This window comes from Botrytis cinerea, chromosome 1 (genome assembly GCF_000143535.2).
Source record: "Botrytis cinerea B05.10 chromosome 1, complete sequence".
NCBI classification, from domain to species: domain Eukaryota; kingdom Fungi; phylum Ascomycota; class Leotiomycetes; order Helotiales; family Sclerotiniaceae; genus Botrytis; species Botrytis cinerea.
In genome coordinates, this window is record NC_037310.1 from 4044092 (window position 1) to 4060939 (window position 16848).

Sequence of the window (16848 nt, forward strand, 5' to 3'; positions counted from 1 at the left end):
ATTGAGGTGAAAGTGATTCATTCATTGATATAACTCATTCACTAATAAACCACGCTAAGTCCTTCTTCTATAAACTGAAAGTAAAGTTTGTTTATTGTGAGACTAAAAACACGTGACTTCACGGTCACGTGTTACTAGCATTTAGTATTTATAGCTTCTCTTTTTGTGAGAGTGAAAACACGTGACTTTAGGGTCACGTGTTACTAACATTTAGTATTTATAGTTTTATTTTTATAGATCTAAAAATATTATCGAATTTTCTATTTTCTAAAGTTGTTTTCTGAAGAATTGAGTTGTTCAATTTCTATTGTTTTCTTTATCTTGTTGTTGTGATGTAGTGATTCATTTTATTTTATTATGTGTAGTTATTTGTTTTATGCTTGGTATATGTGAAGGCTTTTCTTGTGTGACCATTATCACCTTCTATTCTTTTACATTCTGTAGATAAAAATAAAGATTGAATTTCCTACCTTCCAAGTTGACTCCTGAAGAATTGAGTGCCCAGCTCATACCGCCTCCCTCACCTCGTTATTGCGATGTAGCGATTCACTTCATTTTATTATGTGTAGCCACTTGCTTTATGCTTGGTATATGCGAAGGCTTTTCTTGTGTGACCATTATCACCTTCTACTCTTTTACATTATTCCTTTTCATTTTAATCCCTATATTATATGTTTTAGCTTAAGTATATCCTCGTACTTCGCTATCGCTATATAATGATTCGCTTTCAATTACTAGGTCTAGCTATTAAATTGACTATAGTATATACGAAGGCTTTTCTTGTATAATTTCTATCATCATCTACTTTTTTATACTATATAGGCTATAGTAATTAGGTGTAGATAATAGAGAAGATAAGAGCTTAATAAGAGCAGCTCTATATCGAGTAAAAATCATATTTACAATTATCTGAAGTTATTATAGAAAATAATCTAGATTATAGTTTATATAAGTTTTCTATAGTAGGAGCATATACAGAGCGCGCGCAAGGTAGACCGAGTATTACTCTCAAAGCTCATTTATTATTGATTGCATTTTGGGAATACTCACCGTATCATTGCTTTTCACGTTCAAACTTCACATATTTTTCTACAGAAATTCCTCCCCGGCTTCAGGAAACCGCTTTACGAGCTTTAGATCCAAACTCTGAAATAAGCGTTTCACTAGTTGCTTATCTCACTTTGGATCGACAGGGACCAAATCAAGAGTTCAATTAGCAGAAGGCAGAATCGCCGCAGGAGATTGACCTTGATTATGAGACAGCTCGAAAATCGACACCCCGTTTTCAATTCGTTCAAATATTCGAGATGATCTACTTCCCTGCTTGTATTTCGAGTGGATTGATTGAACCTTAAAAAAAAAGGCAAAAAAAGATAAAAACCCAGCAATATCGTGCAAAGGACTGGGAATAAACTGATTCATGGCGAGCCCTATGTGGCATTTCCATCCCAAATTGGAAATAAATACTTCTCAAGCTTAAAGAGCTCCAATTTGAATCGAGCTTCGACGAATTGACAATGAACTACCTACGATTTCGAAACAGAAAAGAGACAGACCCTCAATTCGACATGCTTTCCAATCCTCCTCCTGCCATTTCTGACGAAGTATTGTTCCCTCTATCCCCGCTTTTCCTCTCGCAACAATTCGGATATTCTCGGATGACGGTAAGAAAAAGGTCCTAGCTAGGGCTAGAGCTCACCGACCTCCCCTGTGTAGGGTGATTGTCAGACTCGTGGAGCGGGATGGCGTAACTTCCTCGTCACGCAGGAAAGAAAAGCGGCACGTTTTAATCCGTATTTGACAGCGCGTATACTGTAAGAAAGAGGCACGGATCCTATATAGCCTGCAATTGGGAAGTGTACAATGCTCGGTCCAAGAAGAGACAAAAGAAACGAAATAACTGTGATGGGATTGTACCAATCACAAGAGTCAGCGCTAATTTAATGCCTTACCATATCTGGAATGCATGATGTTGCACTGCCAGCATTGTACTAACTACAAATGGAATACCCCACGCCAAGTCGTCTAATAAAGGAGGGGCTCGGACCCCCAATCCTATTCTATCCTCAATCTCCGAATTTCACATTGTTTGCAACTTTTTTTATATGCTTCCCTTTCTCGTGAACGACGAAAAGTTGATGATGGCTGCCAACTTCGACAATATAAATGTTATTCAGACAAGAGCAGGACCGGTGGAGGCCGAGGTTTTAGGCTCGGGTTCAATCCCGATTCTGATCTTGCACGGCAGCCCAGGAGGTATCGATGCGGCCCGGACCATGTGTCAATTCCTCGACAAGGACCTATTCAGAAGTATCTGCCTCTCCCGCCCGGGATATCTCAAAACCCCTCTCCACCCCTCCCCGGCTCACCGTTCCATCACGGCCGAAACCGATCTCTTGGCAGCCTTACTCGATGCATTAAAAATCTCACGCGTCGGTATTCTGGCATGGTCGGGGGGAGGTCCATCAGCTTACCTTTTCGCGTCTCGATATCCACATCGTGTATCAGCTATCATAGCGATCGCGGCCGTGAGCTCATCGTGGATCGCCCCCAAAGCTCATATCAGCGAACGTTTCATGTTCGGTACGAAACTCGGGGAGTCGATCATCAAAGCTATGGCTGCGCGTAAGCCCGCGCACATAGTGGAGACTGCGCTTATGGGAGAAGGTTCTCTCCGCGGTGAGGAACTTCACAACCTCGCCGAGCAGGTGATGGCTGACCCCGCGCAGCGTCAGGCCGTATTAGATATAGCGGGGACCGTCAACATCAGTGGAGCCGGAGGACGGAAGGAAGGATGGCTGAATGATGTGGAAAACTATGCGGCGATTAAAAGCTTGGAACTGGAACAGGTTCATTGTCCGGTTCTACTGGTTCATGGAGATGCTGATACGGACGCCCTTCCAATATTCAGTGAAGCTGCTCATGCACGATTACCTCTTAGTTCTCTTATCGTAATGCCAAGAGGTACACATCTCGCATTCTATGCCCACCCGCAAGCACGCGATGTTCAGGAGACGGCCAAGAAATGGTTCTTGGACCATGTACCACGTTTGTAGTCATGCTAAGGCCAAACGTGACCAAGACCAAAAAGCTAAAGGTGGTCATCACAAGGGAGAGAGGGAACTTGACTACGATCGTGAACGAATTGATATTGATGGCAGCCGGAGAGGAAAGAAAACAGCAACTGGCAGTGGCACTTTAGTTTATAAGACACGTGTTTCCCAGACCTCACTCGTGGAAGCTTATTTGTCAGAATCTGTCCTGTATCCTGAAACGTGAAGATCGTTTGAACCACGTTTTTGAGATAATCTTGGCATTCTGTAGAAAGACACCTCATTTCATCTAGAGGTCAGGAAAGGAGTGAACGAATGATATTCGTGGAACACTCAGTTTCTTGTCGTACAAAGTGCCGGTCCTCGGCCTTCAGCCTGGTCGCCTCAACTACTACCCACTTACATACATGCCTTCGGCCTTCAATACCATTTGCTTCTCGGGGCAATTTCCACCACATTTCATTTGCAGATTTTGGCGATAGTGTCGTACGTATGTCCGTCAAAAGGTAATAAGCGATTGTGGAGTGTCGTAGTGTGATTTAAGTTTGTTGGTACAGTCGGCTTACTGCCCGAAAAGTTGCATCACGATAGCTTGTGGTCACTTTTGGTATCACCTAGAGCCTATAGGACTACTATCCTGCGATAGCATATTAGCTCTGTAAGGCTCGCTTTATTCTCTAGGCTAATCAACTAGTCTTATATAGAGGATGCGGTCAAAATTCGTGAGAATATGCTAGTAACTGGTACCTTATTTATGCGCGGGTCTTAGAATTGAGGGACTGTAAAAGTGTGGTTAAAGACATATATGATGTCTAGTAAAAGCTATAAAAAACATTACCAATGAACGATCTTCCTTTCCTGTCCTTTCATCCGACCTTCCTTGTATTCATTGGCTCCATTAAGAGCGATTACCTTAAGTATATGCTCTAATATTCTCTCAATCCAGGCTTGAACCTTCTCCTGTTTAAGGTCTTTACAACATTGAATTCATGCCTCTTGAAGCTTCTCTTTAGAAGAAATAGGTTCTTTTAGTGTCGTTTTTCTCTTAATAAAGAACCAACAAGGCTCAATCATATCATGGTCAAGAGAGTTAGTAGGCCATATTAATCTTTCTATACCCTCTGCAACATAGACTAAAGCCTGGTATTCATGAGAATGAGCTGTAGTACCATCCTTTTGTACAATAGTATTAGGTCTTTTCTCTAAACACATTTTTGCAAAATGTATCAGCAGTTGCTTTAAGTTTTTCATAATACCTATACCTACCTATAGCTCCCTTATTTTGTTTCCTAATAAAGCCTCCCATTCCAGGATTAGTGTTTACAAATTTAGGCTCAGTATCAAAGTGGTTGCGTGTTTCCATTCCAGCTACACCAGCTTCAGACTTCTCACATTAGAAGATCTTACTCATATTATCTCTATTCCTTTGCTCTGGATCCCTGATATAAGCTACTTTTTCAGCTGCCGTATGTTCCTTCCAGATATGATATGATCCCTTCTAATGATAGCTGAAACAACTCCATCACATAAACTCCTGAAAATCCTTCTACCTTCTAGTAACACGGTGGGTATAGTAGATTTCTGTTGAAAGCCTTCAATTCCGTCTTTACCTTTTACAATCCCCATTTGAACACTAGTTTTATCAGTCCAAATGACATTGTACCAATCTTCCAAAATCCAATTTTGATGGGTAAGGCATCACTCTAGCCACTTTTTCTTATTTATTAAGTCCTGGCTTCATTAAGAATGCGGTAAAAAGTACTTGAACTGATTTTCTTGCAGCCCGGCAAGAGCTTGAATGCTTTAGTGATCCTCCAAGATACCCATTCTCTTGTGCTTGATTTCCTAGTCAAAATAGTAAGCACTTTTTGCCTAACCTTCTCAGTGGTTTTTGGCCTCCCAGGATGTTCTGTATCCTGAACGTACTCAATTACAGCAATGTCACTGACGTCAGGATCCCAGCATCTCTTCCTTACTTTAGTAAACAATGAATATACATGCTTCACTGAAATAGAAGTAAAGATTTGTATATTTTCTGGTCTCATACTAACTGCAAAAAGGGTGACAGCTTGAACTCTAGCCCAACAGAATGCTTAGACCGAGGAGCCCGGGAGATTTTTTCTGAGGCCTTATAAAACAAGAATTAGATTCAGAATGTGGTTGTTGTAACTGAGGAGGTAGTACGGAAAGCTGCTCAGATTTTATTTCAGAGACTGATTCATTTGAAACAGTAGAAGTATTACGGGAGCTGCTTCTAGGGTCATGTGGAAGTGGTTAGAGATCTTTCGAGGTGGTTTGATTAAATTTCAAGTAGGAGTTCAATAAGGTTGTAATTTGTTGCAATTTTTGTAATTATAAACTAATAATTGTCTTGAGTACGAAGCTTTATATTACAAAGAAACCTATTCTTTTGGGTAGACTTTCGCTCTGTAGTGGATCGATAAGTCGACTGATAAGTTGATTGATAAATCGATTAGCTTTTAATTACACGATATTTGTTTTGTTTTGAAGCTATTCCTTTATAATATTATTAGTTTTAGTAAGCCTTTTTTGTTTATTGTATTTTTTTTTTTTCTTTTTTTCAGGATTTAATATTCTAGGACTTATATTCTGTAATTCATAGTTTCCCATGATTAATGTTCTTCATAGGTTTGAAGTGTTTTTGATTATCTAATACATTTTTTATGTTTTGTAATTGAATCTGCGATACTTATATTACTAACAGTTTATTATTATTGTTATTCTTCTTCTTCTTCATCTTCCTCTTTCTTTTGTGTAAGTCGAAGACTATAGTAGGACAGCTGAGCCAGAAGGCTCAACCGGTCTAGAAGTAGGTCTATGGGGCTAGCCAATGTATTCCGGGGGACATTTTGAGTCTAGCTCAGGCAGGCTATTCTTCCTGCTGTGATAAACAAAATAGTGCTTCCATGTCCAGTCTCCTCCTTTGCCTTCATATAACTTTTAATTTCGTCTCCTCTTATAATGAATAAGCTAGAGTATAAACAGGTGAATAATTTTATATTTTAGCCGGAAAAGCGTTACATGTGCGGTGAGGTGGGACCAGAACTTTTACATGCCCACTCCTTCCTCAGTATTCTTCCCCTCTTTCTAACCCAAAACTTGGGCCGCAGTCCGAGAACGTCATTGGGCCTGCCTTTGCAGAGAAGTTCTCTCGCCCGCTTACACTAGAAGCTAGAGGGCTTGTTTGAATAGCGTGACGTCCCCTCTGAATTCCCTCGGCTTCTTATGTGTAGCTCTCCCTTACCGGGCTTTCTCATCGATCCCTTCCTCCGGTCGTGGGTATAATATATTGTTCGACGGTATGAGTCGCGAGCTTTTGAACTCCCTGGAAAAGAATCCCTCGTTGTTTGTGTGACTGGTACGTATCGACATTGAATTTGATGTCCCCAGGAGCCATAACCCGCCTTACTCCCGTCCATACTTTTACACGACCCATTTCTTCTGTGTAGGGTAGTATATATTTGATCGCGATACAATATGCGAAGGGAGGTTGAAAGTAGAGGGATCGCATTCGTGGAAATTCTGCATCGCTATCCCAGAAGGTTTCGGTCGATCGTACGTACATGCAAGGCATCGGTTCCAATAAACACTAGGTGAAGGCAAAAGAATGAAATTCAAAACAAGGGACGATGTTGGATTCAGTAAAAACTTCTCCACTGAGTGTGTTTTACCCCTCTTTAGGCATATGCTGAAAACTACAGCCTAGGACCCCATTTTACGTTGCATTTTAGAGACTAGCCCCTGTTAAAACCCACATTTATAAGTGGACAAAGACCCTTGGCTAGTTTTCATGACTTTTGACCGCATCCTCCGTCCCAGTAACTACGTTTACGGCGGTCAGAGTCCCCCATCGTAACAGCATTGATTCAGGCTATCTACCGTTCTATAATAAGGCGTAGCTGAGAGAGCTACAACAGGATCAACTAGTTTACAGAACATATGGCTTTGTGGGGGCCCCACACAAGCTGGACAATGCCAAGCCTTCACCAGCCTGTCACGAGGCGCACAGTCCCGTGAGAAGCTATGCTAATAATGTCACAGTTTAATCTTCATAGGCAAAATAATTGGTTTGACGAGAAAAACGTGACATTTCTAGCATATCTGGTCCGAAGTGCGTCCGAAAGACTGGATAATTTTGATTTTTCTTTAAACGGACTACTTGAGATTGTCTCCGACTATTGGCATACTGGATATACAGGCTACACACAGAATTTGACCTTGGCCATGCCCCTCATCCCGAAGAGACTTTAAACAGCTTTGATAGTAGGATTGTAGGAAGCATAGTATGCTATGATGATGGGGGCTTTGCTAGTTATCGAGAGGTCAATCAGGGTGAAATCTGTAATTAACACTGAAGGGTGGTATATCAAATACTAGATATTATAACATAGTTTATTAATAAACGGATTATATCACTAAATCGATCATTTCAAAACACATCAAAATTAGTCATTTTAAGTATTCCTGTTCTAACAATTAACTGTTATTTTTAAAAGATGTAAGAATTAAAAAAAAAAAAAAAAAAAAAAAAAAAATCTAAATTTCGTATAAATATTCCCATTATATTCGATAAAAAATAGAAATTGTAACGATTTTTCTTATAAAAAAACGTCTTTTATAAGAGCTATTATAATGATTTGAATTTCCAATAAGTAATTAGATTTTTATGATATTTATATAATTTAATTTTATAGTTTTGATTTTAACAAAGTCTATCAATGAATAAATAAAGTATATAATTATATATAGATGAATTTTATATATAAAATAATAATTCATTTATTAGTATAACCTACCCGGTGTTAAGTTATATTAACTACTAGATTGATTATAATATATATAAAGGCTTTTCTTATATGATCTCTACTATCTTTCATTCTTTTATAATATATATATAAACAAATTTTGTATATAAATTAAGTAATCTATTTAGTTATATAATCCATTCGGTGATAAACCACGTTATTCTTAATTCATACATTGTTTATCTGTAAAAGCAGCGATATCAATAAGTCTATATGAGGTAAGTGGATACTAGTGGTGGACAAGGGGTTTGTTAACACGTTTTGCATCCTAGTGTATATTAGATTAAGGAATAATCGACGCACTCAAGTGGAACATTGAAGAGTATATTTCTCTAATCCAGGATGGTTCCAGGTTATTCAGAGTGTATACTTGTATTCCAGGGTAAAAATCGTAGTCATCCACTTAAACCTAATCGAGTATTAAATACGCGATTTCTAAAAAACTATTGGCTAGATGCCCTGGCCTTTGTGGAAACTATTAAAAACAAACTTACGATCTTTACCTCAGACTACCAAATACCCTGAATAGGTCCATAATTATCTTACTTCTGATCGAATCCTTCGTACCAACTAGTGCTTATACCTAGTTCTATATATATCTAATACAAATTTTCCCTTTTGATCGTGCACGTACTTCTTAATCTGATAAGCCTTCGCCTACTTTAGTGTTTTCTTGGTATTGCTTAATGATCCAATTGACTTCTTGGCTCTCTTTTAGCATGAACGACTCCGATTTTATGGACGGTTATAGAGAACTTCAAACTCAGCCTGAGAACCAACAAGATCAACAACGCGAAAAGTACCCATCCAGACATGACCGGCAGGTCTCCCAAGATAGCGGAATCGAAAGTCAAGCAACGTCTGCTACTTCCATGTCCATAAGGTTATCATGCAACCGCTGCCGTCTCCAGAAGCTGAAATGCACAACACCAGCCGGTTCCAGTATATGTGAACGATGTACCCGGGCCAAGGTAGCCTGTCTTTTCGGCCGTCGAACATACTCGAAATGCAAAAAGCAAAACAGTAATGACTCCGGCCCTTCTACCCGATCAGCACGGAGTCGGACACCAGGAACAGCCAGCCAGAGCCAGAACTGCTCCGTCCCAGAAGACGCAGGTGCTGCACCGGGACTCACCTCCGAAACCACATGTGCAACCGCCTCGAGCACATCAACACATTCCTCGTACCCATCCCCTTTCCCAGACTGGACCCTCGATCCTCCGATCCCCGAATCCACGATCTTAGATGATCTGACTTTCACCCACTATGATTTCGGAGATGATCACGCTTTCGACCAAACCCCCGAGTGCTTCGACCGGTTGCAAAACAATCATCCGAAAGCAGCAGGAGAAGAAGATTATCTCCTCCGCGCGGCAGCCAATATCCCCCCACCGCTCGGGATGACAAATCTATTATCTCATCCTGATGGAACCAAAATTCAATCTATCCCAATAGTAACCACACCAAGCACGTTCTTCACACCATCATCATCACCCTCTTCTTTTTCCCCGACAAGTCTCGAGCTCACAACCCTCGTCTACCAAATCCAGAGCCAGCTCCGAGAACTCTCCGAACACTCCCTCCACCACTCCCTCGAAAACCGCACCAACCTCGACGATTCCATCAGTAATATCCTCACCCTCTCTCAGAAGTTCGGTTTCATGGCTGCGCAAATCCTCCACACCACTAATCTAGCCACAGACAGTACCCGCGGAGGAAGTAGCACACCCTCTCCATCCGAAATCGGTACCACAGCCGATACTCCCACAATCCTCCTTGTCGTCGCAGGCTACATGCACATCATGCAAGTGTGCGCTCTAGTCCTGGATCACTTCAAGACCTATCTTCAATCCATACCGGGTCCAAACAATTCCCTCTCTTCCCCTCTCGCACTTTCTTTGAATCTTTCGACGCTGCCGGAGAATGAACCGGCATTGCAGAGAAATGAGTTATTGAGTGCGAATGCGGTGCACTACTTGTATCAGATCAATACGGCGGTGAGAATGGTGCAGGATTCTTTGCGGGATATTGAACGGCACTTGGGGAGGGGAGGGGTGTTGGTCAAGGATCTGGCAGTGGGGTTTTTGAGGAGTTCGTGGGTGGGGAAGAGGGATAAGGAGGTTGAGGATTTAGCTCGGGGGATTCGGGAGTTGATTAAGGAGAAGTTACAATTCTGAGGGCTGGTTTGAGAGGATAGGGTTATAGAATATAATGGAATTGAAAAAGTTTCATGTTACCTTTTCCTTTTTTTAGAGAGCATAGGAAATGTAAGAGTTGTGACCATAGCTCATAACACCCTTTATTAATTCATAACAAAATCCCTACAAAAATGATATTTTATTATACAAAATTAAATATTTAATGATTTTTCAAACTATTATATTATAAATTTGAAACTTCAATATAATAAAACTTATTAAATAATAATTTAGAAAAAATGAATGAAATATTTTTTATGATTTTTGTAATTGAAATACAAAACCTCAAAACTGAAATTTTTAGAAAATTATAATATATAACACTTTTACTATACAAAATAATCAATTTTTTTGAAATTTTTAGAATTTTCAATTTCAAAATTCTATATCTCATTTGAAAAAAATTTAAAAAATATTCTATTCATTTTTTTAAGCAATTTTTATAATTTTCTATAATTTATAATAATAATTATCAGAATTACTTTATTTTGTATCAAATTTTCAAAGGATTGAAAAGTTGAATAAATGATAGTTTTTAATATATTTTTATTAAGAGTGCTATAAGCTATAGCCACAATTCTTAAGTTATGACATGAAGAAATAGAAGACTTAATCTATAAGCACTTCTTTTTCAGTTTTGACCGTGAGGTTTAGTTATGAGTTTCTTAGGGTGAAATGAATTTGTATAATTAGTCATATTTATGATGTCTTTCTAGGACAAAAAGTAACAAAAATCAACTTTTTAGTATATATTACTTATGTTTAATATCAGTTACTGATTTTAGATACGGATAATATTTATCGTATCATCGCAAAATCATAAAATCGAAAAATTGCGCAATTATAGAATTGTAAGAATTTTTTTAGAATTTCTTAAAAAAGTTATCATATAACTACACAATTCTACTGTTTTGCGATTATACGATTTGTAATTGTGCGATTTTATAATTAAAATTAGTCATCTATATTGCAAAAGAGTAGGAGGTAATAAAGATCTTATAATAAAAGCCTTCATATATATTATAATCAATCTAATAGCTGTGTATAATAAATAAAGGCTAATCATTATATATAGTAGTAGTGAGTTGTAATGATGTATTTGAGGTATAAAATATATAAATGTGAGAGGTCAAAATAAGAGGAACTGGAATAAGTAATGTCTTAAGTCTATAAGAGGAGAAACTATAAATACTAAATAACTATGTTATATAACCTTAGATTAAATTTTTCCACTCATAATATTTAGAATTAGCGACTTGTATTAAGAAACTAGAAATCTGTATTTGAAAGTTGTTTTTTGTCACTTTTTGTCTCAAAAGTACATCATAGACTACGAATGAATGAAATGGTTTTACATAGACAGTATAGCAAGTAAAAAAAGTAAACATCCCGTGGCATCCGGTAAGATCTTGCTTATAAGCGACATGCTTTCCTGTTTTACGTATGTTTACGTTTACACGACTAGGAAGAAGCTCCGTGGAAGTGTTGAGTGAATTAAAAATAATTGAAAGTTCAGTATTAAGAGAAATTGCCACTACAAAACCCCACTATTGGATAGAAGTACTATATGTTTTTATTACCTGAGCTCATCAATAGACCCATTTTGGTGCATTGCGGCATCTGCAACGTAATGAAAATGTTATTGAAGTCGTTACCTTTGACGATAAAGTTTTTGCTTCTTTTGACTAAAATAATATGAGTAAAATAGATCTTTTCCGGTAATATGAGTTTCAGTTCAAGACTAGTATGTTTCAAAAAAAACGTAAAATTTGGCTTTGTAGGTGTTGGTAAGTGAAGGGATTTGAAGGTATAAGTTAACTTATTCCCTTTCTTCATTTTATACACTCAAATATAAACACACAGACGTCAATCTATTGGTCACAGAATATTTATCCATGTCACTATCGAACACAACCCCACATTCCAGCTGCATTGTACATCGATCAATCACCTCATCTTCTTCAACACCTCATGATCCACCATTCCTTCTTTAACCGGCAACTCCTCCAAAACCACAACATCACACCTCCCCTCAAGCCCTTGTGTTTTTAACACATCCAAAACCGCCTGTGGGAGATTCCCTCCCGCCTTTACTTGAATCTTCTTCCCCTTCAACGGCTCATTAGCGAAACACTCCCATTTCCTCCCCACATGATCAACCGGGAATCTAAACTGCTTCCCTAAAGCACTATTCCGATAAAAAATAGCATCCAAGCCTCCCTTTTGGGAAAACTGTCTCGCACAACTTGACTTAACCTCGAAACCAGTTTCCTCCGCGATAAGGTCAAGATCAAGTGCTGAAAGTGAAGGAATTTTTTGACTATTTACACGGACATTGGAAAGCCAATCTGGTTTCTCATCAGATATTTGAAGGGAAGAGAGAACTTCGCGTTCCAAGATAGTTTTGCTGTAAGGAATATTACTTATCGCAACAACATCCTCCGAAGTAGTACTAAGAAGCGAACAAAGGGATTCTCGATTCAGGTTTTGTTGAGAGAAATCGATCCAGTCTTGTGACTGTATCATAGGTACCTGGGAATGGGAATCTTTGACATGAATCACAGCCGAATATCGATATTGCACCAACTCATTACTAGCCTTCATATGTTTCGGCAAAATCTCCACGGACGCAATCTTCCCAGGTAGGCGCTCCACAAGACTGGTAAAGAAAGCTGGATCGACGAGGAATTCGGAATGTGGTTTTCCAAGTTCATTCCTCAGATCGTCTTTACTGACATTCTCACCAAACTGGGAAAGGGCTTTTGAGATACAAAATTCGGGTTCGAGAGCAAAGGAACGCATGTCTCCAAAAAAGATCGTGGATACGGTGTTGAGATCTAGAAGTCCTTGAATAACATTCACAAGGTAATTGGAGCTGGGAAAATATTGAGCCACCGAGTTGATGATTGCCAAAGTAGGAGTAGCTTCTTTCAAGAGGTGGAAATCAAGAGCCGTGCCTTGATATAAATGTAATTTCCCTTCCAAGGAAGGGACACTACGTGCCGTAGCAGCCACGAAATCAATCGCGTTTGGAGAGGGATCTAATCCATGATAGCAACGTAAATTCGGGATTAGATTGAAGAGAATCATGCCCGAACCGGTTCCCAGCTCCAGAACATCGAGAGAATGGTCTTCACCGTGGGTCGTTAGGATTTGATGAATAGTGTCGTCGAGCCATTCGTTCATTTCCGCGATATCGAGGGGAATGCTGTTGTATTGACATACCCAGCCTGTAAAGTCGCGACCAATGGTTGAACTAGGCTTGTTTTTAATGGTTGCGTACATTCCTTTGTCGAACATGGTGCGCCAGAGCTTCACTTGCCGATTTTCGGCTTTGGGGTCGACGAGGGGCTTTAACGTGATGAAAGCTTTGATAGCCCCGTCATCTTGTTCGATAATGATGGCGTCCTTGATGAGAGCATTTTTGCTTAGATCTTTCTCGATTTGAGAGAGATTAAGCGTTGATTCTACCTATTTTGCTGTAAATACATGTCTTGGCAAGCATCCTTCGATCTTTATCACTCACCATATTGATTGACTAATTCTGTGATCTTGTTTGTATCGATTGATCTTATGGAAGATTGAATAATGGATGTCTTAATAATAACACCTTGCCGTACAGTTCATGTTTTGAGGATGGGTCTTGGGATGTCAATTTTCGGAAATTTTCGGAGACTTGTACGTAAGACTCAATACACCAGGCTACCAACACTCGCCACAGACTATATACCAACTTCCTACATATATCACATCTCAATCCTAAGCCTACTCATAAAAGAAGTAAATAGAACCCCTTCCTTCTCCAGAAAAAGCCATCTATCCAACATGGCACGCACACAAAAAGCCCTAGTCGGCGGCTTAGACAACGACATCGTTCTCTCCAACGTAGCAAATCTCCCCCCTCCCTTAGAAGATGACCGAATCGGCGTCGCCATCAAAGCCATATCCCTAAATCCTGTCGACACCAAAATGGTCGGTGGCTACCTCACCCCAGGCGCTATTTCTGGTTGCGACTTCGCCGGCGTCGTGACCGGTGTTGGCGGCCCCACAGCTCAGAAACGCGGTCTCAAAATCGGTGATCGCGTCGCCGGCGTAGTCATGGGTATGAACCCTCTCCGACCAAACATCGGAGCCTTCGCCGAACATACATCCGTGTACTGTAACACCTGCTTGAAGATCCCCGATGATTGGACATTTGCTCAAGCTGCATCGGGGGTCGGAGGTGTGGCGTGGTGTACAGTCCCCTGGGCACTGTTCCATCATTTGGCTCTACCACCTGGACCCGAATTAGAGCCGTTGAATAGCGAGTTTGTCCGCCCCTCCGAAGTTTTGGGACCGAAGATAAAGATTACATCAAGTCATGATGGGACCGAGAAATCTCCAACCACCGTCTTGGTGAATGGTGGTGCGAGCTTCACCGGAACGTGTGCAGTACAACTCCTCAAATTGGCGGGTTTTACCGTTGTGGCGACGTGTTCGCCGAAAAGTTTTGAGATGGTGAAGTCTTATGGTGCTGATGCCGTGTTTGATTATTCGTCACCGACATGTGCTGCGGAGATTAACGCCCATACACGCAATGGGCTACGTTTTGTTTTAGACTGTATCACCACTGCCGATACGACGAGGCTGTGCTATGCAGCCATTGGACGAGCTGGTGGCCGTTATGTCGCTTTGGACCCGTATAGTGTTGCAGTGGCTGGATCTCGTGCAATTGTACATGCCGACTGGGTGTTTGGGATGGATTTGATGGGTGAAGAGGTCTTATGGCCGACGCCTCATGGGAGGAAGAGAGACGCAGTTGCGCATAGCTTCGGGGTGCAGTGGAATAAGACTTTGCAGACACTACTTGATCGTGACTTGATCCGGCCACATCCACAGCTGGTGAGAGAGACAGGTTTGGAAGGTGCGTTGGAAGGTATTCAGGAGATTCGTTCCACGAAGGGGTTATCTCATAAGCTGGTGTATACTCTTTGATTAGATGAACAGGAGCCGGAATTATTTTTATACCTTGCCAGTAAAAACAAATATTGTATATTCTAAAGTAAGATCTTTTTGAAGGTGAATGCTCCCCTCCCTCCATCGCAGAATTGACTTGGTCCACAGACATCATAAATTATTCAAATTGAATCTACGATACTAACATGTGTCAAATTTTACCCAAGACAATGGTTTTGAAATCGAGAATCACATGCTGAGATCGTAGTACATCATTCAGAAACGTTAACGTTCTAAAAATGGGTTTGATTATCATAACACTAACATGCACCTTTCTCCAACGCTTTCCCAAAAACCAAAACGCTATGGACATTACTTCTGCCGCGGAGACACCACTTCCATATGAGTATGTCCTCCATCCACCCTCACCACAGCAGCCACACACTCCTTCGCAGCAGAAGCAATAAGATTTGAATCCTGCTGGCACAGCATAAACCTCACGCCCAAATCGTTAATTGCCCAGCTCTGAAGTGAAGGATTGTTATAGATCCCCGCCAAACCCATCACCTTCCCATGACGCCGACACGCCTGACTGACATCTATCAAAGCAGATCGGAAATACTCACTGTCAAAGTTACCAGGGATGCCCATATCAGTTGACAAGTCTAGACAACCAACGAGCAACGTATCGACACCTTCCACGGCGGCGATGGACTCGAGGTTTTTGAGGCTGCTTAAAGCTTCGATCATCACTAATACCGAAGAGCCTTTCGCATTGCAGGTTTCCACTAGAATAGGGAGTGGCGTTTGTCGCATCCCAAGGACGGGTTGTTGACCCCACATTGAACGTTTGCCCCATGGTGGGAATTTACATTGCTGGACGGCTGCGTATGCATCTTCTCTCGTAACTATGTGCGGGAAGATAACTCCCATTGCACCACCGTCCAGAACTTGCTGGACATAACCAGAACCGCACTGCCAAGGCAGACGAACCAAAGGCATTATACCCGTCAGAGTAGCAGTGTAGGAGATGGCGCTTGCTTCAGCGAGGGAGAGGGAGGAATGTTCCAGGTCGATGAAGAGACAATCAAACCCGGCATTGCGGGCTAATGCTACAATCAAGGGGTTTGTTACCATGCGAACACCCAGAGCCTGGAAATTAATATTGTTAGTTATAGTCTCATAGCAGTAGTAAAGTACCGAATACCTTGCACAGCCGTCCATCAAAAGCCTTGGTCGTCAAAATATTGTCAATCACCAACGAAGATTCAGAATATCGGTCTGTTATTGGCCCATTCCCGTTCTCAACAATAGGAATGATTTGGCTTTGCGGACGAGTAGGAGCCATTTGAGTTTTGTGGTTTGGTGATTTGCGTGATGCCCGCAAGCGAAAGTGACAAATCTGAGTAATGGGGGGGATGTGCTGGGCAACGGGAATAGGACCAAAAATAAGACATGCCGCAACGCGATGTTGTGCGATGGCGAGATTATAAATGTCAGCATTAAGTTCTTTTTACGAATCGTGATTTCCGATGGAGTGAGTCTCCAAAGTTCGCAGAGCACCGGATATTTTCGGACACCACGTGCTTCTCCACTTGCATGTAAGCAATGTAGCAATTAACAGCTACGCCGCATGATCCATGCTTTAGAGTTTCATCCTCTTCTCCGATTCGGACCATTCATAGAAGTCTACTCAAGTCAACACTACCTACATCACCCCTCTGCAAGCGTCTTAAAAGCTCAATAAGCTTGGATACCATTTCAACTCATCTCTAGCTGAGCCACGTTATTTTAGAATCAACTTCTACTTACCAACAGCGAAAAAACATCCAGCCA

General features: G+C 40.8%; 5 protein-coding genes across 5 annotated transcripts; 3 read left to right on the plus strand and 2 right to left on the minus strand.

Annotated features, from left to right (window-relative positions):
* The first annotated feature begins 2015 nt into the window (after window positions 1-2015).
* BCIN_01g11500 (hypothetical protein) lies at window positions 2016-3998 on the plus strand. Its single transcript, XM_024690993.1, has one exon. It carries the CDS (start codon window positions 2106-2108, stop codon window positions 3054-3056), a length of 951 nt encoding a protein of 316 aa, XP_024546763.1. The 5' UTR covers window positions 2016-2105; the 3' UTR covers window positions 3057-3998.
* Window positions 3999-8349: 4351 nt separating this feature from the next.
* On the plus strand, window positions 8350-10264 carry BCIN_01g11510 (hypothetical protein). The gene has a single exon (XM_001545962.2). The coding sequence runs from the start codon at window positions 8566-8568 to the stop codon at window positions 10054-10056; it is 1491 nt and encodes a 496-aa protein (XP_001546012.2). The 5' UTR covers window positions 8350-8565; the 3' UTR covers window positions 10057-10264.
* Window positions 10265-11869: 1605 nt separating this feature from the next.
* Window positions 11870-13674, minus strand: BCIN_01g11520 (hypothetical protein). The gene is made up of 2 exons (XM_024690994.1): window positions 13604-13674; window positions 11870-13548 (listed from the first exon to the last, which is right to left on the minus strand). The coding sequence occupies exons 1-2, from the start codon at window positions 13604-13606 to the stop codon at window positions 12025-12027; spliced, it is 1527 nt and encodes a 508-aa protein (XP_024546764.1). The 5' UTR covers window positions 13607-13674; the 3' UTR covers window positions 11870-12024.
* A 180-nt stretch (window positions 13675-13854) lies between these two features.
* BCIN_01g11530 (hypothetical protein) lies at window positions 13855-15121 on the plus strand. Its single transcript, XM_001545959.2, has one exon. It carries the CDS (start codon window positions 13903-13905, stop codon window positions 15049-15051), a length of 1149 nt encoding a protein of 382 aa, XP_001546009.1. The 5' UTR covers window positions 13855-13902; the 3' UTR covers window positions 15052-15121.
* A 148-nt stretch (window positions 15122-15269) lies between these two features.
* On the minus strand, window positions 15270-16456 carry BCIN_01g11540 (hypothetical protein). The gene is made up of 2 exons (XM_001545958.2): window positions 16220-16456; window positions 15270-16164 (listed from the first exon to the last, which is right to left on the minus strand). The coding sequence occupies exons 1-2, from the start codon at window positions 16358-16360 to the stop codon at window positions 15385-15387; spliced, it is 921 nt and encodes a 306-aa protein (XP_001546008.1). The 5' UTR covers window positions 16361-16456; the 3' UTR covers window positions 15270-15384.
* Window positions 16457-16848: the final 392 nt, after the last annotated feature.